Source organism: Parus major, chromosome 2 (assembly GCF_001522545.3).
Source record: "Parus major isolate Abel chromosome 2, Parus_major1.1, whole genome shotgun sequence".
Classification (NCBI taxonomy): Eukaryota; Metazoa; Chordata; class Aves; order Passeriformes; family Paridae; genus Parus; species Parus major.
In genome coordinates this window covers 102,867,619-102,892,841 of record NC_031769.1, presented here as the reverse complement: position 1 = coordinate 102,892,841, position 25,223 = coordinate 102,867,619, and the positions used below count along the sequence as shown (strand labels likewise).

Sequence of the window (25,223 nt, the reverse complement as noted above, 5' to 3'; positions counted from 1 at the left end):
TGCTGATATGTGGAAGAGAAAAGAAACAGAGGCTTGTTTGAAGGAGTGTAAACTGCTAAGGCCATCTGCTGGGTTTTCTGTGATTTGAGGGGTTGTGTTTTGTTTTGAGGTTTGTGGGGTTTTTTAGGTTATAAAGAAAACCTGTGACTGAAGCTAGTACATAAACTGAACCTTGCTTCTTGATTCAGATTTAAAGGTTGAAGATATTGCAGTTCATTCACACTTTCATGTGTCATACCTGTAAAGTGCTCTGCTAAAAGCTTCTTGGGCATGTGACCATGTCTCAAACTCCTTTAGTATTATATTAATCTCATGTCATAAATACCTACCAGCAAACTGAGGGCTGATAATAATACTAACTTTATTTATCATGAAGCATAGACAGTGCTCCAGTTTCTAACTGATCCTTCAGTTTATAAAGAAGGCATTTCTCTTGTCTGTACAGGCAGCTCTTCTGCTTCTGTATCATTCCATGGGTTTAAGGACTGATACCCTGCTGTGTGCAAAACAGGTTCAACTCAGGATTTTTGTTTTTCTTTATTTAACTTAGTGCCCATTAACACAAACTTCTGATGATTGAGTGGGGGGGAAAGAAATCACTTAGAGAAATGCCTTTCCTTTTTCTAAAATTTCCCTTTTCCAAACTCAACTTCTGTCATACACCATTCTTTCCCAATTCCTAGTCTAATAGATCCTTGTTCTCCCAATGCACATCACATAATAAATCCCAGTTCCTTTGGATAGGCAAGAGGTGGTGTGAGATATCAGGGCATGTACAGGGCTTTATACTGCTGCTCTTACTGTTTTTATACCTGCTATGATGAATTTGCCATAGGTCACAGCTTCATGGGAGTAGGAGGACAGAGAGGGGAAATTCTGTGCCCTGACATGGGTCCTCCATGGAGCTCAGCACCTTTGGGACCGTACCTTCTCTGGTGTGGAGAATGTCCTTTCAGTTTTTCAATGTCCCTGACAATGTCTCCTGATGCATCTCCTCTCTTGGTTCTCATCTGTCTCTTCTATCTCCTTCCTTGTAAGTTTGAGCAGAAGCACCATGTGCCCTTCTAGTGGAAATTTGGGTGAGGAGTGAGTGTTTCCATGGATTTGAGAACTTTCTGGAACTGGCTGTGGCTGTCTCAATCTCAGTTGATTGGCTCTTCTCACACTCATCACCCCTGCAGCTCTCCAGTGTCAAAGCCCGACATGCTTCCAAGTGTGGTTTAGCGATTAATTCAGTTTTCAGCCAACGGCTGTGGTTGTTTTCCTAGAACATTAAAAATTTGGTTTGTTGACATTATCTATACTTTTCAGGCTTTAGGTGTCATTTTTCTATTCTCTATACACATAACTGTCCATCTTTATACCATTTTAAGTCTTGAATATGCATGTAGCAGTAATATGTAACCAACAGTTTAGGGATCCTTGCCTTTTCACATGTCTGCCTTTTCTAGCTTGTGGATTTATTTGAAGCTTGTCTCTGTTTTTTCCCCAACATCTTTTCTTTCATATACAAAAAGATAGAAGCTTTCCACTTAGTTGTTTGAACACAATAACCTCCAAACATGCTTTCACTGTGAATGTGCAGAGGCATTTCTGAGCACACTGGTTGTACTCTTGGAGATTTTGATGACAAGACAAGCTTCATCATGGTTGTGTGTCTGGGTTATCATAGAATAACTCATATTTATCATATGGATGTGCTTCTGGGTTGTCTCATGAATCTCATGAATCTTGACAAATGGAGTTGTATGCATCTTCAGTAGTTATTTGGAAAAGGGCATGGTGCTGGGCTGAAAAAGACATGGCAGTGAAACCTGAATTTCTTACCAACAAAAGGTATCATGGTATCTCTTACATACACAAATCTTATTGAGAAATTAAACATTTGACCAAACATTGTCAGAACTGAATGAAAATCACCAGCTGTATAAATAAATTGTCCTAGTAGGTTCACTTTAATTCAGGAATGATTAGCTGCTGGAAATCACATCCACATACTGGTGCAGCTGTGCAGCCCCATCGCTGCTACCTGGCATAGTGGGAAGAGACAGGGACTAGGATAACCAAGAATGTAGGACAGAGGGAGGGAGGAAGTAAAAGTAAGGCTTATGTAGAAGCGAAGCATTCAAACTGAGTAATCCCCAAAGTTTACAGAGGATATAGCCTGTTAAACCATGGGATGGACAAAAAAGAACAGTTACCAGCAGTTCAGACTGCCACACTTGGTCTGTGTACTTACCTAGTAGCTTGTGAAGTGGAAAGGACCTGCTGCCAGTGAACACAGAAGTGCTGGTTTCACACAGGAAATTAAAGCATAGCATGCCAGGCTGCTTGGGTTGGTTTAGTTGAGGCTCACCTGTGTGATATGGGGGAGAGGACCAGAAGGATGAGGCTGTCCCTGCTCCCATAGCAGGCTGCTGTCTTGTTGCATGCACTAGCTGTTTCTAACTTCTTGCTGTCTTAAAGTAAATACTGCACTCTTCATAAGGGTTTGAGAGCAGAAGAGCCTTTGGCAGATTGAGAAAATAGGGAAGCTGTAATTATAGCTGGAGGGAAGGATGCTTATCTGTGCTTTCAAATGTAAAACTCTGCAGTTACTCTGTATTAACCACTGACCTCAAATGGCACAGTAGGATGTTAGCTTTCTAAAGTCCATGTATTTTAATGCTTGCTTTTCTTGCTCTGAGCAATTTTGTAGTTTTTTTCCTGCACAGATTTGCTATGTGGAAATTGGTGTAATGTGAGGGGTAAAATTGATCTGAATGTAGAAGTTAAAAACGTATCACTCCAGGTTCTTAAGTGTGAATATCAGTCTCTGTGTCATCTGCATATTTTCAGTTGCACCAAGTGCTATGAGAAATGCAACAATTTTTCTAATTTTGCTGATGGATAATAACTGTAATTTTAATGTGGTCACAGGGAGAAAGTAATTGAAATATGGAAAATAGGCTCCTAATGAAACCATTAGTAGTGTTTAAAAATATTTTCATGAATCTGAGTAATAAGGATGAAAAGAGGGATGTGGGAAATCCTGAGGACAAGCTGCTGCAGAGAATGCTAGAGCTTCCTTCAGGGAGGAATCTGGCTAGAAGTGCATAAAACACCTGTCTGAATTGTTATGCAAGACTGAGTGTGTTAATGGAGTTTGATGAGACCATAGTTGACTTTTACTTGAGTTTCAAAGACCTGGAAAGGCAGGAGAAGATACAGATATTTATTTTATTATTTTGAGAAAGAAATTAGTGTTGGACATCAGGGTGCAAAAATGAGGGTAAAAGTAGAAGCATTGAAATGTATGTAGAAAACAGGATTTATTCTGTCTAAAGGTACAGTAAACACATTCAAAAGAAGGTGTCAAAGTGGCAAAGATTGCTTAGATTCAGAAGAATAAACTTCAGTGTTTTAACAGTAAAGATTATTTCTGAAAGAAATCTTTACTATTTTTTTAGATGTATGATATAATTGAAGAGCAAAAATTTTAATATCCAATGTTAAGAAATATTAGGTTGGTTTGGTGTCTCAAGAGTGTAGTTAAATATGGGACACCCTCTAGATCATAGCTATTGCTGTTGTGGTTTCACAGTCAGAAGTAGAGCTGTTCAGTCTTGTTCCTTTGCCCTCAAGGGGATTACCTGTAAGGCAGTTCTTCCTCCTTAAAATTCCTATTGCTCATTAGAGCATATTTTTATTTTATGCAGGTAAAAAATCAGACCACCCTAGGATGGACAGATTGGGCTAAATTGAGAAAACAAGTTGATCCTAAATTCAGCTGTGTTCTGAGAGATTATGTGATTACTCATCAGTGTCTTGTGACAAAGTAAATAGACTGCATTTTTTTGTTTTAATGTTTCTGAATAGGTTTTGGACTACTTAGTTATTGTAACTAAATAATCTTCAATTTTTGTAGGCATTTGGCATACCCTCTGATGAAACCTTTGTTATCACCACAACAAATAGGAAGGAAATTACAGAAGATAACTTCAGTGAGTATCTTAGATGACAAAATAATTACAGCAATTTCTTATACTGATCATAAAGGTCACACAATAATTGTTTTTGCTCTATGACATGCAATTATTAACTGAAAGTACAAATCCTGTAATAGTTTGCCGAAAACAGTTAAAAAAATTGCTTTCACAAACACATTTTTGATGAGTTAGTATGATGACAGTTATACTAAGTATCTTTCATCACAAATTCTGTAAATTGCAATAAAAAATTATATGTACATAGCTGTCACCTGAGAAAACTTGCATCATTATGTTTGGGAATGTGAAAAGATATTAATTGAAATGTTGTTGTTAAATGGTGAACAGGCAATGCTTAGGAAAATACAGAGATTACCTGTGGCTAAACCCGTACGTGTTTTGAGAGCAGAAGTTGCCTGATGCAGTGCTCTTCAATGTACTTTGTATTTCATCTTCACTGCAGGTGCACTTGTTCATGAGGGAGTTACTTTGTATCTGCTACAGTCAGTTGATCAAATGTTGCTTTTGGCAACCAAGGAACGGATCGACTTTCTGCCCCACTATGATACACTTGTCAAAAGTGGTATGTACGAGTACTACGCCAGCGAGGGCCAAAATCCTTTGCGTAAGTACATGCAAAAGTAATCTTGTGTAAATGATGTTTATATGAATATAATGTGGTTATGAACAATTCAACTTATAATTATAGGTGCTAAAAAAATGGTCTTAACTGTAAAAGAAAAATTAACTATGTTTTTCATACAAATTTTTCTTTTAAAAAATTTTAAAAGTAGCCACCTAAGAATTCAGATTTATAGAGGTACATTCTCAAATACTTGTTCAAGAAGTTTGGGTATTTTAGAACTCAAATAACTTCAGCCTGAATAATCTTGTGCATGTCATTCAGACAGGTCAGCATTTGTCTTATCAGGTTTTTGTCTCCTGTAATAACTGTGGACTTTGTGTTTAAGTTTCATGAACACAAAGTCCACAGTTTTGTGTGGGTTGCTATAGAATTTTGTGTGCCCTCCCAACTGGGGTGCTACAAGGCTTAACTTGCCAACAAGAGCAAGTATTTCTTTAAAAAGATGCTGCTTTAATTAGTTTTTATCTAAGTGGTCCATGAAATAAGTAACTAGCATTTTGTCATGTTTTACTTAATAAATTATTTTCTGTTTATGGCTTCTCTGAAAATTCTGTCTGTGGCTGTGATTACCTTCTAAGTACTATGTACTCCTAGGTAAAGCAGGTTCAAAATTGCACAGAAAAAAAATGCCAAAAAAAATCAAGACTCAAGCATGATATCATTCCCGTTGTTTTAAAACAATATCAAAAATGTCTACAAATAGCAGCTGTATTTTTAAGGACCAGGCTTTCCCCTTTCCTCTTTGTGCACATCATTTGTTCTATGCCCCAGCAAAGGCACTTTTTTGGTTTTGGTTTGGTTGTACTGTGCTCAAAGTGCAGTAGTAGTTGAGTCAGTGGTACATCTATCCCTGTGCACAGGAATTGCTGTGTAAAGCCACACAGAGTGTTCTGTGGAGATTTGTGCTTTGTTCTTGCCAGCAGACATTAGTGGACTGGTTCCTCTTCAGCACAGAGAAACTGACTGGAAAGGCCAAGCTGGGCCAGGTCTGTAGTGACCACACCCTGTTGTAATTCGGTTGAATAGACATAGTGTTAAGTATTGTAAGGGCTCTAAACCGTAAGAAAGGACCTTTCAGTTGTTTAAGGGTGTGGTGGATCAGACACCGGGAACCACCCTTGGGAATAAAGGAGTAGAAGAGTGCTTGCAGTTATTTAAATGACTTTTTAGAGCACAAGAACTATTGATTTCTATGTGGAAGAAATCAGGCATGGAAAACAGAAGACTAGCATGGCTAAGTAAAGACCTTCTGGTCAAACTAAAACACAAGAGGAAATTGCATGTGTGGTGGAAGCAGGGGCATGAATACTGAGAATAATATAGTGATATTCCATGGGAATGTACAGATGAGATCAAGAACACTGAAAGTACAGCTGGAGCAAATTTGGCAAGGGATGTGAGGATGAATAATAAGGGTTTCTACAGATACATTAGAAAAGGATGACAAAAGAAGTTGCACTCTAAATGAAATGCAAGGTGAGGGGGTCTAGTGGCAGCTGATAGAGAAGACTGAAGTACTAAACAAAATTTTGCCTAAGTTTTCACTGGCAGCGAATTGCAGTTTTGAGCCTGTGTAAGTGTAATGCAGCTGTTGCTTCCTATATACAACATCTCTAAGGGCAATGCCTAACCAATTTCGAGTGTTAATGAAGGACCATTGTTCTTTGATATGGGTTGTATGGATCACATAACTAATGCTCAACTACTGTTTACAATGAAGAAAGCTGCAAAAAAATGCACTCTTTTTATACTTCGATAACAGCTTGAGGGAAAACGCCAAATGCTTCAGTGTTGCTGTGTTACTCTAATACTCAAGGGTTTTCTTTCACATATCTGAAGTGTGTGGCCAGTGTAACTTGCACTGAAGCATTCTGAAGAACTGCAAATGGTATGAAATAAGGTTTCCTTTTAGAGAGGCTGAATGGAAATGTCTGTTCACTAAGGCTGGCCAGCCAGATTGAATTAATCTGAACTTGATATGATTTTCAGATTAAATGCAATTTTCCAGGAAACTTAGATAATTTTACGTTAATAAGGCTTTAATAAGGGCTCCAAACATTAATGGTTAGAAACAACACATTTTTACAAACAGTTTACTTGACTATTTCTGCTGTGTATTGCTATGGATCTGAGAGAACTTTGCTTGTATTTATCATTCACTGAAATCCTTCAACCATTTCTACAGTTTTATTTGCTTTTATAAACAATTGACATTGTAGTTTTAAATGTTTCATAAAATGTCAAAGTTTCTTCAGTTAATTCATTCTTCCCTCAATATTTTAACACGTCAAAGTCCGTTTTTTACATACTTTTGACTCTCCTATGAATCACAAAACTTAATTCCTAGTCCTGAAAGGGACAAATCTGCCTTTTGGTGAGGAAGCAGTTAATTTATCATTGTTCTTTCCAATAATTGTGTTCTTACCATTAAGAGATGTGAGACATTCAGGGATGAAACAAATCAAATAAACAAATAAAATACATGTACAAAAGCTATTTTGTTTAAACAACGTGTTATGTGATTTTGATTGTTCTGACAGGGCTTAGGTCTTGTCTATGTTTAGGTAATGGGTTATCCTAAGTGCTTGAAAGAAACTGCTATAAGTGGGTGTCTGTTTTTCTTCAATTTCTTTAGCGTTTGCCCTTGCTGAATTGATTGACAATTCTCTGTCAGCTACATCTCAAAATACTGGTATTCGGAGTATACAGATAAAATTGGTAAGATAGAAAAACTTTAATTTTTTCAGACATAGTTTTCATTATCCTTTTTTTTTTCCTGTTGCTCCTTGTTAATTTATGCTATTTGTTTGTCTTTCCCCAAACAGTTGTTTGATGATTCCCAAGGAAAACCAGCTGTTGCTGTGATTGATAATGGAAGTGGAATGACTTCTAAGCAGCTTAACAATTGGGCTGTATATAGATTGTCAAAGTTTACAAGACAAGGTGACTTTGAAAGGTTAGCAAGTTATAAGTATTTCCACAACAATTAGTAAGCTCTGCAAAGGTCCACAAAATATGCTTTTAAGACATAGCTTTATGCCAACACTTAGCTAAACCCTGTCATTTTATGATTACATAAATAGACCCATACTTATTTCTAAGTAGGAAATAGAGAAACTTCATAACATGAAACTGCTCTTCTGTTATTGTGACACACTGAATACTTTTTTTGTTCTTGGGACCTTTTCTAAACTGTCTTTTGCTTGCCTGCATAGAGTTAGGAGCATGCTGTGTCCTATAGAGGATTTTTGTACTGTGTTCATCTGTTACCTGAAAACCTTTCAGTAGTGCATTAAATGATGTATTCAATATATATTAAGCTACTGGAATAACAGATAAACAGATACATGGTTTTAATTCAAGTTTTCTTTTATTTAATCTTAATCCTGTATAATGTATTACAAATTATACCTGAAGATGTCTAGTTTTTGATGCAGGCTACGTAAAATAAATGCTTCGTATTTAAAGAAGAAAGTGGAGGTTTTATGGTGGGTTTTGCTACTTATATGAATTAACTTCATAGGTTTGAATCTGTTCTCAAGAGATGTTCCACCTGCACAACTAGGCTTAATCCTGGTGTATAAAATTCACAGGATTAGCTGCATACAGTTTTGAGCTTCAGTCACATTTTAAATGTGATTTAAGCCTAGGATTGTAAATGTGAAGATGAGGATTACAGTCTCAGTCATACCTAATTTGTCATATGAGCGGGTAGTGTAAAAAGTAATGGGGCTGTAGGAAGTGATAATATGACTGGGGGAAGTTTTTTTGCATTGAAAGCATCTCCAAATAGAAAGTCAATGTTTAAACAAAGTCCAGTTTAAACATCTGGAGATAAGGGCATAAAAAGTGATTTTGGGTCATTTGTAAAAAAATCCTTTTGCATTTGCTGTAGGTGAGTTTAGTAACAGAAATGCGTAGTATTCCTAAAATGCAGGTATCAGCTGTGGTTTACTACCACTTAATGGGAGCATAGGTGTAAATTATAGCAGGATACCATCTGTGCCTTATTTTCATTTGGGACTGCTGTGATTTAAAAATAAATGTTTGTCCTAAAGTAGATGAGACTGTTCAAGGTGACTTAAAAGACATGGAATTTCACTACTGATAGTATATGTCACCTCTCCAAGTCTGCATTTAGTAGTTGGTTGGCATTATTTCCTGCTTTGACTTAGTTTTATGAAAGGATGCTGTCAGAAAGATCAGGCTTCCTTTGTAAGCCATTTTCATTTGAATAAGATCCGGTTTGTGAGAAGGGACAGAAATATTTTATGACTTAGGAAAATACTTACTCTGTCATCCTTTTAAAAAGAGTACATCAAGAATTTCAGGCACATATATTTTAATGTTACAGTTTTAAAAGATATAAAGTGAAGGATTTTTAAAGAAAATGCCAAGAGGAAGAACTTAACATAAGCTTTAGATCAGAAGTATCTTTGGGTTTTTTTAATTACTTCTATCTTGAAAAAAATTATTAAAGACACTTCTATTCTCAGTGATCATTCAGGATACGTACGCCCTTTGCCAGTGCCTCGTAGTTTAAATAGTGATATCTCATATTTTGGAGTTGGAGGCAAGCAAGCAGTGTTCTTCGTGGGACAATCTGCCAGAGTAAGTCAGTGTCAGACTTTAATTCTATTTTAGAACATTTTGGACACAATCAGATTACTAACTTTTAATCACAGCATTAAAGCATTTTATGATGTTAATTTTGAATCTTATTTTGATTTTAAATGCTGTTTCTTTAATTAAATCAGATGATAAGCAAACCTGCAACATCTCAGGATGTTCATGAACTTGTCCTTTCTAAAGAGGATTTTGAAAAGAAGGAGAAAAACAAAGAAGCAATATATACTGGATTCATTCAAAACAGAAAGGTAAATAGCCTTAAGACTCTTGCATTTGTAATTGAAAGCCTTTCCCAGGTTAATATGATTTAACTATGTAATATTCTTGTAATACTTACCTAGAGATATATTCATCTTTTTGAATCATTTGCACCCTGGAGTGTAAAAGGGAGTAACCAAGAACTAGAAGACACTGTATCATAATGCCTTATTTTTATGCCATGCTTTTTCTTCTTTTCAATTAAGGTTAAATAACAGAAATGCTTTACAGCTTTACATGTCAGGTTAAGAAAAATATTTTAAAATACTTTTCTAAGCATAGCAAATTTTTTTGTTGCATATGAAACAAAAACGAATTTTCTTTGAAGCAGTAAGGAATAAATTAGGGAACCAAATTGTACTTGTTTAGAAATATGTAAGACTAATCTGCATGTGGGAGAAAGTTCCAGCCAGACCAATGAAACCCATTGGTTTTACAAATATTCATTAATTTTGTAAAAGAAATTAACTGTTTAGCTGAAAACTGAACTCAACAGTCCTGATGCTTTTCATGAAGAAAAATAGTCTAAGTAAAAAAAGCTGTAAGATAAGGAAGAAGAATGAAAAGAACTGTTCTTTGGACATTTTTAGGCAAGGAGGGAAAGGCAAAGATTCAGCTAAGGGTACAGATGGGAAGAAAAATGGGTGTTGTGTATGACAAGGTAGTCAGATTTTGAGCCTGTATCTGGTGGGTTATATAAATGTTCTTGGTTTTTTTTTTGTATGGATGAGAAAGGAACAAGGAAGTCAATAAGGTTTTTATCATGTCAGTCTTGGGTCAGTGAGTTGCAACAAAAAATGAATTGCCAGAGTTTTGTTTTTATTCTCTGTACAATATTGTTAAGAAGGTAGACTCATGAAAATAGAAACTGAAAATAAAAGCAGACAAAACCTGCTTTATTGTAAAGGGTACAAATGCTTTCCCTCCGTTTGATGTTAAAGAGAAAGGGTGGATGATATAAAGTAGAAGACAAACTAGCAGGCATAAGCTGGAGGAAGTAGCTGAAAGAGATGCATAGATACTACTAAAGAGTTCAAGAAGGTGGTGCAATCAACTGTTAGAAAAACTGTGGGAACAATACAAAATTAAGGTTAAACTGACACAGTTAAAAATGCAAGTAAGTTGTATTAGAGTTAAAAGATAACTTATAACTATCCAAGAGGGAAGAAATGATGTGAAAAACTCAAGGAATAGAAGTGAAGTGTGAGGATAATAGAGAAATAACTTTCTAGGATATTTTTACAAATCATTGAAATACCTAGGCCAGTTCATTATATTGGTGTGAAATAAAATGTGTGAATTCATCTTGTTAATGACTTGAAAATGTCCGCTCTGCACATACATCAGCAAGAGAATACTGTGGCAGAAGTAGAAGTTGTAAATGGATTACTAGTATGAGAAGAATAATTGAGCCTTTAAGCCATTCAAATGGTAAAGTTACTTTTGCCAAGAAATCAAAATGTAATTAATGTGAAACAAAAGAGAGTCTAGAGCAAGGCCATAACACTGGAGAGAAGTGGCATTAATAGTATCTCTGCTGTTATCTTTCCTTGATGGATAATAGGCACCTGTCTCCACTGCGGTCGTATCTCAGGACTGTTTAATATTTCAAAGAAGTAAATAGTAATTTTGTAGATGAGATAGATGCTAGGAATGTAGGGGAAGGTGCCATGGTAGTTTGTCATCTGTAGTGGGAAAGCCACCAGAGAATGTGGGAGTGAAATTTTGGAGGTTCTTTCACTCTGTAAATTTCTTCTACGCTGTACAGTCATCAGTGCACAGCTTCTGGGTTTGTCAGATCACTACTTGATATTTCATCTGGAATTGAGAATTCACCTTTTTTTCTTTTACAGCAAAAATGTGTTTCTTCTGCTTGAGTTTCTGTTATAGAAAGCAGCCTATCTCTTTAAAAGCCAATAACTTTTTTTGGCTTTGTTTTCTTAAAGAGGAAAATGTCTTGCACACTTAATGCTTCCACTTGATGGATGAGAACATGGATATCACATAGTGCTACATTAAGCTTGATTAAATGCATTTCTAGACTGCACACTTCAAGTGCTGTGATGAAAGTGAGTTGAAAATGAACTGGATCAGTGATGTCACATTCTCAGCTTGTTGACTTTAATTTGGAGACTTTTATTTTAAGCTTTAATCCTTTGTGATACTTAGCATCATGTGTTCTGTATTACTTTTCTGTTATGTCTTTTAATCCCTTTCAAGTTGATGGGAATTCAGAAATTCAGTTTACATCCCTGCTCTTATTATTTTACTCTTTTTGTAGCCATCTGATTCTACTCACATCACAAGTGATGATGAAAGATTTCTTCATAATCTAATATTAGAAGAAAGGGATAAAGAGAGTTTCACAGCAGTTGTCATTACAGGTGTACAACCAGATCACATGCAGTACTTGAAAAACTACTTTCATCTTTGGACAAGGCAGCTGGCGTAAGTTGGTGATTTAAAATATTTGATTTAAAAGCAGGCTACTAACAAAGATAATTATGAACTGATTCCTTTTTGTACTTTGACATTTTCCTTCTTCCTCTTAAGGCTGTTGATACTACAATTAGTCTCCCTATTCTAACCAATTTTACAGGAACTAACACAACTGAATGCTCCCCCCCCAACCAAAGATGTAACTTGATGATTATACATAGTTATCTACTGTAATTTTTAGTACCCTACTCAACTTAATGATGTATTACTAATGTAGTAATTAGTTCATCTAATTACTAATAACTTAATTATTAGCTGTGCTCCTAACCTTGGTATATAGCTTTGTATTTATAGTTATAGGGGATCTTTTGGTTGGTTGACTTTTTTAAACAACCATAAAAGAAAGTACTGCTGCTTCATCCCAGTTTAAGAAGGAGAAGTATATATGACATGGTCTGCTATCTACTGTAATAACATCATCAGTGGGCCTGCAGAGCCTGGAGGTATCTGTGATAGCTGTGAATAGTTTGGCCTTACCTGTTAAAATGATGGATCATCTATCTGTACATGTAAACTGAAATACGAAGTCGTAGACCAATTTTGAAATCTGGCAAACTATAGAAATTTGTTTTCAAACTATGATTTTATTTTTGTGATACCTATAATCTAATAATAATATATATGCTTTAGAAAGGATTAATATAAGAATTAAATAATATTTTAGTATGTGAAATATCATTCAGTGTTGCACATAAAACCTTGTTGCTGAAACCAATTTTTATCTTATGAAAATATAGAGTACATTTGTATGCAGAGAGTAACTTAGGTCCCTCATTAGCTTCCAGGTGCTTGTCAAGTGAACACTCATATTTAAGTGTGTGTCAGCTCTTTCCAGTCATCTCTTGAACTGAAAGAGCTGCCTGAGATCTAACCCGGTGCAATTTTTGAAATATATGCCCTGTAACTGTTACAGTAAAATAAATCATTTAGCCTTCCAGTGCTACAGAGTCCTGTGTCACTCTTCCAGCTGTAATGGCCCTTTTCCCCTCGAACAGCTCCCCATTCCCCTCTGCCGTGCATTTTACCACATGTGCATGATACCAGTTTCATTTCGCTTTAATGTGCTGCAGCACAGCCCTCATCATTTTGGATGGTTTGGAGTGGAGATGGACATCTAAAATAACAACGTCTTAAGGCCAGAAGTCTGTCTTTTGAAGTCTGGAAGAAATGCAGACAAAATTCTGAACAATTTGGACATACCATAAAGTTCTGAGCAATGTGAGATCATGAGGAGCTTTTTTCTGGAAACCAAGATTTCTCTTTGAGGAGCAATTAGTGCAATGGATGTCAGAAGCAAAGCAGTTAAAAATTTGAACGTGCATTTGACTTCTGTTGTGCATTCAGTCCCCTTGACTAGTACAATCCCATTTTTCTACAAACCATCCCCCAGAGGTTTAAGGATTCAGTCTTTGAAGTTGGAAGATCTAACTAGCTTGCTGAAAAGTTGAAGTAAATGGAGTTAAGTTCCTCAGTTTTGTCAAATTGCATATCTCTGTGAAATTATTTAACTGATCTCACCATGTGGATTTTTGAAGTTTCTTAAATGAGGAAAAATGCCAGTTAGAAAGCAATGTTTACAACAGAAAAGTTGCTTCTATTGTGCAGATCACATCCATGACTCCTACCAATACTCATATTTTTGTAAATAATGTAAAGATAGTGATTGTTACATGTTTCTGTTACCATGAGATTGATATAAAACTGGTATCAGAGACAAAGTATGGAAAGATTTGTGGTCCTAGTTCTTTCTGATTTCCAGAGTGCAGAACAATTTACAGTAGTTGTTATCCTTTGATGTTAAGGATCTGCAGCCATGTAACAATTGTATTTTTTTGTTTTCAATTATTTTACTCAAAAATTGGTCCTAATGTGACTGTGCATGACAGAGATGAGAGGAATGAAAAGGAGTCACTCCCTTTAGTAAATCTTTTGTACCAAATGTATGTTGTCAAGGAGTTGATTTATAACAGTGCAACAAACCAATTATATTTTAATAAAAACACAGGCTTATTTAGAATTTTTTTTAATTATAATGTGCAATTTTTTTAATTTAACTTGCTGGTTTTTTGGTTTGTTTTTTTTCTGAAATGTGTTTCAGACATATCTATCACTATTATATCCATGGACCAAAAGGAAATGAAACTAATACTGTAACAAAAGAAATAAGCCCTTTCAACAACATCGACATTCAGGTAAGAGATTTTATACATGTTAATCAAAAGTCCTCTTTGATTGCACCTTATTTCATATTGTGCCCATTTCTCTGTAAACATGATTTCTAAAACACAGCATTCAAGATGTGCATGTAGTTTAATTTTTTGAAGTAATTCTATTTAGCACTGCAGTGTAGGAATTACAGTCAATTGTCAAAGTCCTTGTTACTGTAAGTCTTTTGATCTAAGGAAACTCAACTTGTTTTCCTCTTTTTCCAGATTTCAATGTTTGAAAAGGGAAAAGTACCAAAGATTGTCAATCTGAGGGAGATCAAAGATGACATGCAGACATTGTATATAAATACTGCAGCAGATAGTTTTGAATTTAAGGCGCATGTTGAAGAAGAAGGCATAGTCGAAGGCATCATCCGTTACCATCCCTTCTTGTATGATAAAGAAACGTACCCTGATGACCCATGTTTTCCATCAAGTAAGTGAAAAGTTTTGCTGCTTGATATGATGGTCCTATCGTAGACAGTCCTACTACTCTAAATATTTTAATGAAATAAAAATTAGAAAAATTTTAAGTTGAAGTGCAAATTATTTAGGCTGTGTTTGCAGAAAAGTTTGCAGAAAAGTTTGCATTCTTTTGGATGAGCAGATCCTGTGAATAAATTGGCTGTTGTGGTAACTCATTCCTGTAAATCTGATCTTTGGCATAACACTGTCTGATTTCAAATTATAAACTCTTATGGAATGTAGTCCAGTTGAAACTTTGCACTTTCCTGATTGTGTCTTTGCTCCAACAAAGTAATAAAATATGAGCAGTTAGATTCAAGAGATTCTAATATCGAAATACTGCAAAGGACAACATTTAGTCTGAAGTCTTTAATTTAAAATCTGTTTTATTAAATTGTGGTGAGTTTTCAAATTATAGGTGTTTTAAAATACTTTATGCTAGTTTGTTTGTTTTGGGTTTTTTTTGACAAAATAAATCTTAAATTAATTGGGACAAGATTTTATTATACTAGAAGAACATCAGCTGAAAGTATGGAAAAAGTAACACTCAAATTTGAAATTACCGAATTTTGTAGATTTGGCAATATTTAACTTCTGTTTAGAATTTTTCTTTACCTTTCTCAGTTTTTCTGCTTGGTATTCTAAAACAGGAAAAAAACACTAATGTTGTATGTAATGAGCTTGATATAATGTGCATTGTTACTGTGCTGAGCTTAGTAACAATACTTCTTCATTAAGACTGCTATGGGTCTTGATGTTATATTAGTTTTTAAAGGAAATATATTCAAGGATACTTATCTTTTTTTTAATCAAGGATTAAATGATGATGATGATGACGACTGTTTTATAGTAGAAAAAGGTGCCAGAGGAAAAAGGCCTATTTTTGAATGTTTTTGGAATGGAAGATTAATACCATACACGACTGTGGAAGAGTAAGTGGTAATCTGCTTGTACTGTCTCTTTCTGTAATGTAAACTTCTCTTTATAAAAAAAGGCTTTTAATGACTTTCTTCTTTTAAGTTTTGACTGGTGTGCTCCTCCAAAGAAGAGAGGATTGGCACCAATTGAATGCTACAACAGAATTTCTGGTGCATTGTTTACCAATGATAAGTTCCAGGTCAGCACAAACAAACTCACTTTCATGGATCTGGAGCTGAAGCTAAAGGATAAGAATACCCTGTTCACGAGAATCTTCAATGGACAGGTAGTTACTGCATTTTGTTAAGTGTTTCTTCTTGGTGAAGTTCATGTGATACAGAAACTTTTGCTCACTGGTTATTTGTTCATGTCTCTCTGGTTTAGTGAATAGTAAAGCTGAATCTTTAATTTGAAAAATTAAGACTCAGTATTTTTCCTTTTATTTTCTTAACCAACTACTTCACTTGTTAGATGAAAGCTTTTGTGGAAAGACCCTCTTCCTAGAGAAATATGACTGCTGGGGGGAAGCACTTTTTTTTCACTTGAAGTGTAACTTTACTAGAATTTTTAATGTTTTCAAGCTGAAGAATCCTTTTTTTCTTTCTGTCTTTCTTTTCCTTTTCTGTTTGTTCTTTTGTTCTTTTTTTTTTTTGTGCGTGTGTTTTTGGCTTTTGGCTTTTTTATTTGTTTTGTAAGTATCTTTGTACTCTTAAAATTTTTCAGTCTTCTGATGTGGTCAGATTCAAATTTTATAATACATCGTTAGTATTTCCTTATTTTGTAATCTCATTATAGGAGCAGCGAATGAAAATTGACAGAGAATTTGCTCTGTGGCTCAAAGACTGTCATGAAAAATACGACAAACAGATAAAATTCACAGTCTTTAAAGGAATAACTGTACGTTCTGATATATCATCCAAAAGAATGCAGAGCCCTTGGACAATGTATGCTGCAATAGAGTGGGATGGAAAAACTTACAAAACTGGACAGCTAGTAAGTTAGTTGAACCCTATAAAAGGCAGATACTGTGCATTTGATGCAGGAGTAATGTATTATTGGTGTCTTCTGCTTATAGGTGAAAACTGTTAAGACTCATCCAATATTCTATGGAAGCATTGAGAAATTCTACTTGTATGGGGACCATGATGGGGATATATTTGCCACTGGGGGAGAGGTTCAAATTGCTTTGGTAAGATCAAATATGGAAAGTATTCACACAGCTAGTGTGATATTAAATCTTTAAACTTAATCCCTTGTCCAATTTAGTTAAATTCTCTTTAAATAACAGTTGAAAATTATGTAATTTTTTACAATCAGCAGTCTAGAAATACTCAACTTCAGTTTTAATGTAAATATATTAAAATTATTATTCATTATGAACAGTCTGATTTATTAAAATTTGCCTATGAAATAAAGTATCGTAGTTAGCATCACTAGTATGTTACAAATATACATTTGTAATCCTTGTTATTTCAGCAAATTTTAAAACCATGTCTTGTGGTTTCACCAAGTAGTATTTATTAGCATATTGCATTATGTCTATGTTGACTTGTCTAGTCTCTAGATTGGGAGGTCTTTCTTGTCTGACATAATATAAAGTCTGGCCATTTATAACTGCGCTGAATTGTTATTTCAGGAACCACAGGCATTGTATGCTGAAACAAAAATTATTCCAATCTCAAAACTTGACAGAACAGTGTCTGACAAAGTTGTTAAAAAATACATAGAGGATGAAATGGCAAGGTAAGCACTAAGATATAATTACATAATTGTGGCGTTCCTAATTAAACTTTTTGCATTTAATCAGGAATCAAACAATTTTATTCCCAAATGGGAAAGCAGTCAGCTATTTCAGTAAAAACAAAAAGAAAATATAAACCAAGAAGAAATAGCTTGGGATTTGGTTTTTCTTTCCCTGCTGCAAAAATTGCTTCATGTCTATTTAATAAAGATAAATTTCCTTTTATTTTAACTTACTGAAAAAATGTTCACTTTTTTTTTTTTATTAGACTTCCTGACAAGTTATCAGTAACATGGCCTGAAGGAGATGAGTTGTTACCAAATGAAACAAGATTTGCTGGTACACCAATAGGTATATTTTTTCTTCCAAATACTAAAACATTAAAGGCTAATTTATAAATACATTGTGCACCCTTGCTAAAAAGACAAGCATACAGAAATCTCTGATCACTTTTAATCCACAACATATTTTAAAAGTCTGTAATTTTTCATTTTGAATTCAGGAGCATTAAGAATAGAAATTTTAAATAAAAAAGGAGAAGCAATGCAAAAACTTCCAGGTACAAGCCACGGAGGTTCAAAGAAACTTCTTGTTGAACTCAAGGTTATTCTGCATTGTGAGTATTTCATTATGTTTAATTGTATCTTTATTATTTTTAAAGTGCATAATAGATAATAAGGTATTTAATTGTATAATATATGTACATATCTAAAATACGTATTAGAATTTGATAAATGAATGTGGTAGTTAGACAATACTCCATCAGTACATGTAGCATTTCAAAGCCACTTTCCATGAAAGGTCAACTGTCTCAATGCCATATATTTATTGTCTTAATGCTATATTTTGATTACATCTTCTGTCACAAGTAAGGAGGGCCTATCAATTCTAGCCTGTCTACTTAACATGCATAAGAACATGGGTAAAATGGATAATGTTTCTGTAATTAGCGTAGCAGTTTACATGAGCTGCATAAAAGTAGGGATCAGACTTGTTTAGTATCTAACATAAGTTCACTTCAGAATTTTAAAAAAACAAATTTATTTTGATTTACTGTTTTGTGGTTTCCATTTTGTGGGTGCTTCACTTGATGTTCTCATATTGCATTTTAATAATTGCTTCCAAGGCTGCCACAATCACTCAGTTTAGTTTTGAACACAGGGTTAGAACACTACATTCTCTGAACACTCCAATTCTGCAGATGTCAAATGTATTTGAAACTTGTAGAATCCTAAAATCTTGTTTCTTTCCATACACCACAGGAAAATCCAATTCCTTTGTCTGTTAGGAGCTGCAAAAATACCTTTCTGAAGCACTGAGGTTATTGTATTAATACATGCCAAAGAAACCAAATGGAAGATACTTTAGCTACAGTTTAGTAGACATGTCACAAAGACTACACATGGTATTTTAATGGCAGTTGTTTATGGGAGCTGGCTGCTGTGCATGACCAGCATAAAGTGCTGGGGCATAAAGAGGTTGAAATTGAACAAAAGGTGTTCATTTAATATGGATTATCAAATTGTCTCCTATCAGCATGTGTGACAAACCAGTGTTTTGCAAGCTTAATAAGGTACAGCATCCTGGTGTCAGGAAGCATGGACTTGAGAGAGACCTGGCATTTCTATTGTTTCATTTCTATTGCAATCTTCTATTGCCAGGGTTGTTCCTAGGATCACTGAAAAGTCTGCCTTCAGACCTTTCATGTCTCCTGATGCATTCATTGATAGAAATTTGTACTTTTAACTGTGTCTACTGCTTCCTGTGTTAACTTTTTTCCCTGCTGAATTGAAGAATCAGTAGTGTAATCCTTGTGTTCTTCACCAGAACAATAAGTCATATAAGTGATGATTTAGGCATAAGCCCCTAATTGTATAAATGAGAGAAATATAGTTACACCCATACAAAGGCCAAGAGCAAATATAATGTACAAAAAGTCTCACTTCTCTTTTGAAGACTGGAATACTTGGCAGACTGTAATATGGACTACCAAGAGAGCTGAGCCATGAGAAACCTGATCTGTTACTGGGGAGTCTTACTGTACAAGCTTCGATTCAAAATTAGGGTTTGAAATGGGGTTAAGAGAATGATAAAGTCTAGTTTACTTTAGCTCTTACTTTATCTTATGTATGCCATTTGGTGCAAGGACAGGGGCTTAAAACAGTTTTGTGTAGCTACAGAACAATTTGTATTTCTACTACATTTCTTTTTATTCGGCGTAGTCTTATTACAGTCACATTCTATATTCTGAAGTGTATTTTGGGGGGGAAAAGGTATCAATACCTCTTGATACTTCCAACAATCTTACTACTCTCTATCTTAGGTTATAGAACCAGTCACTAAAACTGCCTCAGAGTTTGTGTGTTCTATTTTTATGTGTCTTAACTCTGCAGAGGTTTATAAAGGTAGATAGAACAATCTGGAGCAAAACAGGGGTGTTCTTTTTTTTTTTTTTTTTTTTTTTTTTAGTTATATGTTCTGTCAATTGAACATTTTTATCTTTATCATTGCTCCCATTTAGGCAATTTTGCTGTGGTCATTTGTCAGGTTGATCCATTGCCAGCATGGAATGCACAGTGCTCATACTTAAAAGGGAACATAAACCAAAGAGCTAATAATATTCAACTTTACAAACCTGCTTTCAGTGTTGCACTTTCAGTGCAATGTGCCTGAGGCTACCAAGTTTTAATTGAAATCAGATTAGAGAGGGAACTAATTTTTTTTAGCTGTGATCAATGTGTTTAGTTGTAAAGCTGAACTGATGTTTATTAGATCCAGAAGTGATAGTAATACTTAATAATAAGTGATACCAATGCTTGAAAAAGTTAAGAATTATGGTGTAAAATTTAAATACATGTAGCTAAGTGTTTGTTTTGCAGCACCTACTGAGAATAAAGAAATCATTTCCCATATCAGTCAGCATGGAGGCAAGTGGCCATACTGGTTTAAAAAAATGGGTAAGTTTGCATATTCAATATCTTCAGTTTATTTATATTTTTTTTCTTCCTAATTGTACTTTTATATCTATTTAGAAAATCTTCAGAAACTTGGCAACTACTCCTTGAAACTGCAAGTAGTACTGAATGAAAGTAATGCAGACACTTACGCTGGAAGGCCTCTGCCATCTAAAGTATTTAAATTTACTATTGTAGGTAAGAATTCCAATTTTTTTCCTACTTTTAGTGTTTCTATTTGATTCATAGTATATCAAAATTTGTCATGTTCTAGTTGAGAGGTCGTTTTCAGCACTGAAAAGTAGCATTTGCATGTAAAATTGAAGCACTTCCAGGAAGAAATGTTTTTTTTGTAGTAGGTTTTGATCTCACACGTAATGTTTTGGCTTTGTGGCAGGCAGTTTTACATAAAAAATACAGTTTTGGTGGAATCTAAAGCTTCCTGATGTTAACTTTCCCAAATGTACTTAAAGAAATAAACTTCGTTAGAAACACCCTTTTTCCTCATGCCAATGGCATAAATATTCTATTCATAAAATATATTTTTTAGGCCAACTTTCATGCATAAACCACAGAAACTCATTAAAAAACAGGTTATACATTTAAAATAAACATTGAGATTAAAGTATTTTTTTAAATTAATTAATTAAGGAAGACTCCTATGCAAAACTAAATCATCATTTGGTGGCAATGTATATATCTCTTTGGATTACCAATCATAAAATACCTACTATGATACTTACTAGAATACTCACTTCAGAAAGGATTAGTGTGAAAGGAGAGGTGGTGGGCCAGCCTGGGAGTTGATGATGGTGCTGGAGCTTGATGATGGTGACAATTAATGTTGAGGGTTTGTAGCTAAGAGAGCAGAGAAGGCCAGTGAGGCAGATACAGTGGGAGTCTGTTACAGTCCACCCAGCCAGAATGCAGAGGCAGATTAAATACAGAAACTGGTGAGAGAAGTGTCACAATCACTAGTCTGTGTTCTTGTACCTTACCAGATGTCTGCTGGAAATATAACAGAGCAGAGAGAAAACTGTATTGGAGGTTCCTGAAATGTGTTGAAGAGAACTCATTGACACAACTGGTGAGGGTGCCAGCTAGGAAGGGAGCTCCATCTCCTTTGTGGTTTTCTCTTTGTGAACAGAGAAGGACTGTTGGGTGGTCAGAGACTGTCTTGAGCACGTTGATCATAAAATTAAAGTTTATTGTGTTTACTGTTCTTGAAGAAAGGAGAAGGGTTAGAAGAACTGCCACATTGGACTTCTAGAGGGCAGAATTTGGCCTGTTTAGGTGAGTGGTTGACAGAGTCCCTTGGGAGGTAGTTCTGAAGGGCAGAGGAATCTAGAAAGGCTGCAAGAGGAGCAAAAAGGAAGCTCACAACATGGACTTCAGGAGAAGACTCTGACCTCTTCAAAGATCTGCCTGGTAGAGTTTTATGGAAAGAGACCCTGGACAGACTGGAGGCCCAAGCAAGTTTGTTAGTATTCACAGGTCACCTCCAAGCTCAAGTCTGGTTCATCCCAATGAATAGGAAGTCAAAACAAAATTTCATGGAGGCCTACATGGATGAACAAGACGCTACTGGCAAAACTCAAAACAAAGAAATATACAGAAGGTGGAAATGGGAACAGGTAACCAGGGAGGCATACAGAGACTCTATTCAAACATGCAGAGGTGGGGTTAGGAAAGCCAAAGTCCAATTGGAATTGAAAATGGAGTCACTAGCAAGTGATATCAAAGTCAACAAGACAGACTTCTTTAAATACATAGGTGACAAAAGGATGGCTGAAATAAACACGGGCCTGCTGTTGAATGAGGCAGGGAACACAGGATGTGGAAAAGACTGAGATACTGAAGTAGTCTGCCTTAGTCTTTACTAGTAAGACAGACCTCAGGAATCCCAGGCCCCAAAGACTGGTGGAAGGTCTGGAGTGAGGAAGATACACCCTTGTTATAAGATGATCATCTTATAACATTAGGCCCGGGAATACCTAAGCAAACTGGTGATACATAAATCCATGGATCATGATGGGATGCACTCAAGAGCCAGAGAGAGCTGGCTGATAGCCTTGTAAGGCTGCTCTCTTGAATAATTGAATTATTCAGTTGAATAATTGAATAATCATGGCAATTGAGAGAACTGCCTGATGTTTTGAGTAAAGCATCATTCCCATCTACAGAAAGCAGAAGGACCACACAGAGCTACAGGCCAGTCACCTTCATCTCAATTCATGGGAAGGTGATGGAGCAACTGATCCTGAAAACCATTTCCAGGTATATGAAGGACAAGATGATCATCAGGAGTAGTTAGCTTGGATTCACCTTCTATAGGTAAAAGGACTAGCTTAGTAGATACCTAGACTTCAACAGGGTTCTCATCTGTAAGAACCCATGAGGTCCTCACATAGAAAGTCATGAAGTTTGGATTGGATGTACACACTGAGGTGAATTTATGAACAGCTGAGCCCAGAGTGGTGATCTGTGGCTCTAAGTCTAGTTGCAGGGCAGCAAGTAGTGGTTACCCCAGGGGTCAATACAGGGTTTGATCCTGCTTATTTTATTCAATAATTATCTGGGTAACAAGACAGAATGTACCTTCAGCAAGTTTTCCTGCTAACACAACACTGGGAAGAGTGGCTGATACATCTGAGAATTTGCCACCATCCAGAGGGACCTCAACAGGCTGCAGAAATGAGCTGTCAGGAACCTTAGGAAATTCAGCATGAAGGGCAAAGTACTGCATCTGCAGAAGGACAACCCCCAACCTGCCACCCAAGTATCTGGAAAGCAGCTTTGCAGAAAAGGACCTGGAAGTTGTGGTGGGCAGCAGGTGAACACAAACCAACAATGTGCCCTCAGCAGCAAGCAGTAACAACCTCTTGGGCTGATCCTTTCTCTCCACTCAGAATTGGTGAGGCTAGCTGGAGTTCTGTGCCCAGAACTGGACACATTACATTACAACAGAGACATGGACATACTTGAGAGAGTCCAGCACAGGCCTTTGAAGATGATGAAGAGATGGGAGGGTGGTGAGGCAGTGCAACAGTTTGCCCAGAGAAGTTGTGGTTGCCCTGTCCCTGGAAGTGTTCAAGGCCAGGTAGGATGGGGCTCTGAGCAACTTTATCTAGTGGAAAGTGTCCCTGTCTAAGGCAGGGAGGGGTTCAAAGTGGATGATGTTTAAGGTCCTTTCCAACTCAAATAATTCTATGATTCCATGACCTCTTACCTGAATGAAGTCTGGGGAACTGCTCTGCCTGGAGAAGAGAAGACTCCTGGGGTTCTTACCAGTGTCTATAAACAACTGAAAGGAGTTGAAAGAACGTGGAGCCAGACACTTTCTAGTGGTGTTCAGTGACAGGACCAGAGCCAATGGGCACGCACTGAAACACAGAAGGTTCTCTCCAAACATTCTCAGGGATTCTCTCAGGAAACAGGTTTTTTTCACTTTAAAGGTGACACAGTGCTGGCACAAGTTGCCCAAGAAGTTGTGGGATTTTCTTTCTTGGGGATCTCAGAAGTTGTCTAAACATGTTCCTGGACAACTGATTCTAGGTGGTCCCACTTGAGCCAGGGGCATTGAGTAAGACGACCTCCAGAAAACCCTACTGACCTCAGCCATTCTGTGAACTTTATCTACAAGGGGGATTGCAAGAGGGAAAGTAAAAAACCACAAATTTATTTGCATTTGATATTAAAATGGGTATTTTGTCACAATTTTGGGAGGTACAGCTAACATCTGTTTTCAGAAGATCAAGGGGGGAAGAAAAAGTCATTGTTTTCTGTAGCTTCCTATTTCTTCCACAGAATGAGAGGTTTTGAATGCAAATTCTTGAGGCAGAAAAGAGTTCTTTGTATGTGGCATATTATTCTAAGAGCTTCTGCTTATTGGTAGAGTAGAAAGATGTATTCTTGTATGATAATAAAGGGAAAAAAGGTTGGCATTACTTGAAAAGAGTACTTACTTAAGCATGCCTGAAAACATGCAGTTGAAGAAAAATATTTCTGCAAACTTGCAAGAAAAGAAAAATCTTGTTCTCGGAAAAAAATTGTCTCCTCTTTTATCTCTTTATCAAAGTGAAAAGAGAAATCTTATTACTTTTCAATAGTAGTGTGGCTTCCCCCAGTATGGCAGCATTCAGTTAAAGATTGCTTCAGATACAACAACTGAAATGAATAAATCTTATTGAAAAAGAATAAAAATTTGAAAAATCTGTGTAGCCAATAGTATGGTACTTTTAACACAAGGGATACTAAAATCAACTTTAGCTATCGCTACTTTTTTATTTAATCAGAAGATAATTTAACATTTTTAACATTGTCAGTTTTTAAAGGTAAGTATTTCAAGTCTTTATTTTTGCAATAGTGTCTTGTGTTTTCTCAAAGACAGCCATAAAGCTTCATGCTTGTTATTCCAAAATATTAACATTTGTGTTACCATTTGTGATATAGATTCTAAAAATCCAGAAAAGAACAGTCTAAACTGAAAAAGCATTTTTGGCTGAGGAATAAATTATTCTATTTCTCTAACACCAGGTTGTCACTGAGTGTTTATAGTTCTTGATAAGCTAAAAAAATCACCATAAATGATGGTTAAAACTAAGCTTCCTAAGTCAGTCTACAAGGTTTGTGGTTTTATTTTAGGGATGTTCTTTTGGTAGTTACTCACTTTAATATTGTGGAAGTTATTTTACTGTTACTTTTTCAAATAATTTTACAATTTTGTCATTCACTTGTCATTATAAAGTTGTAGACACTGTAAGGTTGAGGTCTTCCTCTTGTTATAACCAGTAACTAACTTTGGCCAATACAAGTTATCTATGATCTCATGTGCAAAAGAAGCTCCCTGATAACAGACACCTGTAGGCTTTGAAAAGAGTTGTTAATTTGAGTTTGAAATTATTTGGTAGGATATTAATTTACAACTTAGCGTGCATT

General features: G+C 35.8%; 1 protein-coding gene across 3 annotated transcripts in view; it reads left to right on the top strand.

Moving 5' to 3' along the window:
• The window catches only part of SMCHD1 (structural maintenance of chromosomes flexible hinge domain containing 1), a 64,868-nt gene that overhangs the window by 3,992 nt on the left and 35,653 nt on the right, over nt 1-25,223 (top strand). For 2 of the 3 annotated variants that reach the window (XR_004496065.1, XM_015619133.2), the window contains exons 2-19: nt 3,908-3,983; nt 4,432-4,593; nt 7,250-7,332; nt 7,440-7,570; nt 9,111-9,225; nt 9,372-9,491; nt 11,783-11,949; nt 14,099-14,192; nt 14,433-14,643; nt 15,487-15,604; nt 15,693-15,876; nt 16,386-16,583; nt 16,666-16,779; nt 17,227-17,333; nt 17,600-17,682; nt 17,834-17,947; nt 20,211-20,288; nt 20,364-20,483. Coding sequence is in view for 2 of the 3 variants with exons in the window: in XM_015619133.2 (XP_015474619.1) it covers nt 3,908-3,983; nt 4,432-4,593; nt 7,250-7,332; nt 7,440-7,570; nt 9,111-9,225; nt 9,372-9,491; nt 11,783-11,949; nt 14,099-14,192; nt 14,433-14,643; nt 15,487-15,604; nt 15,693-15,876; nt 16,386-16,583; nt 16,666-16,779; nt 17,227-17,333; nt 17,600-17,682; nt 17,834-17,947; nt 20,211-20,288; nt 20,364-20,483 (2,275 nt within the window). In the remaining variant the exon portion in view is untranslated. Of the gene's footprint in view, nt 1-3,907; nt 3,984-4,431; nt 4,594-7,249; nt 7,333-7,439; nt 7,571-9,110; nt 9,226-9,371; nt 9,492-11,782; nt 11,950-14,098; nt 14,193-14,432; nt 14,644-15,486; nt 15,605-15,692; nt 15,877-16,385; nt 16,584-16,665; nt 16,780-17,226; nt 17,334-17,599; nt 17,683-17,833; nt 17,948-20,210; nt 20,289-20,363; nt 20,484-25,223 lie in introns of those variants that run through there. The other variant, XM_015619134.3, reaches the window with a different exon arrangement.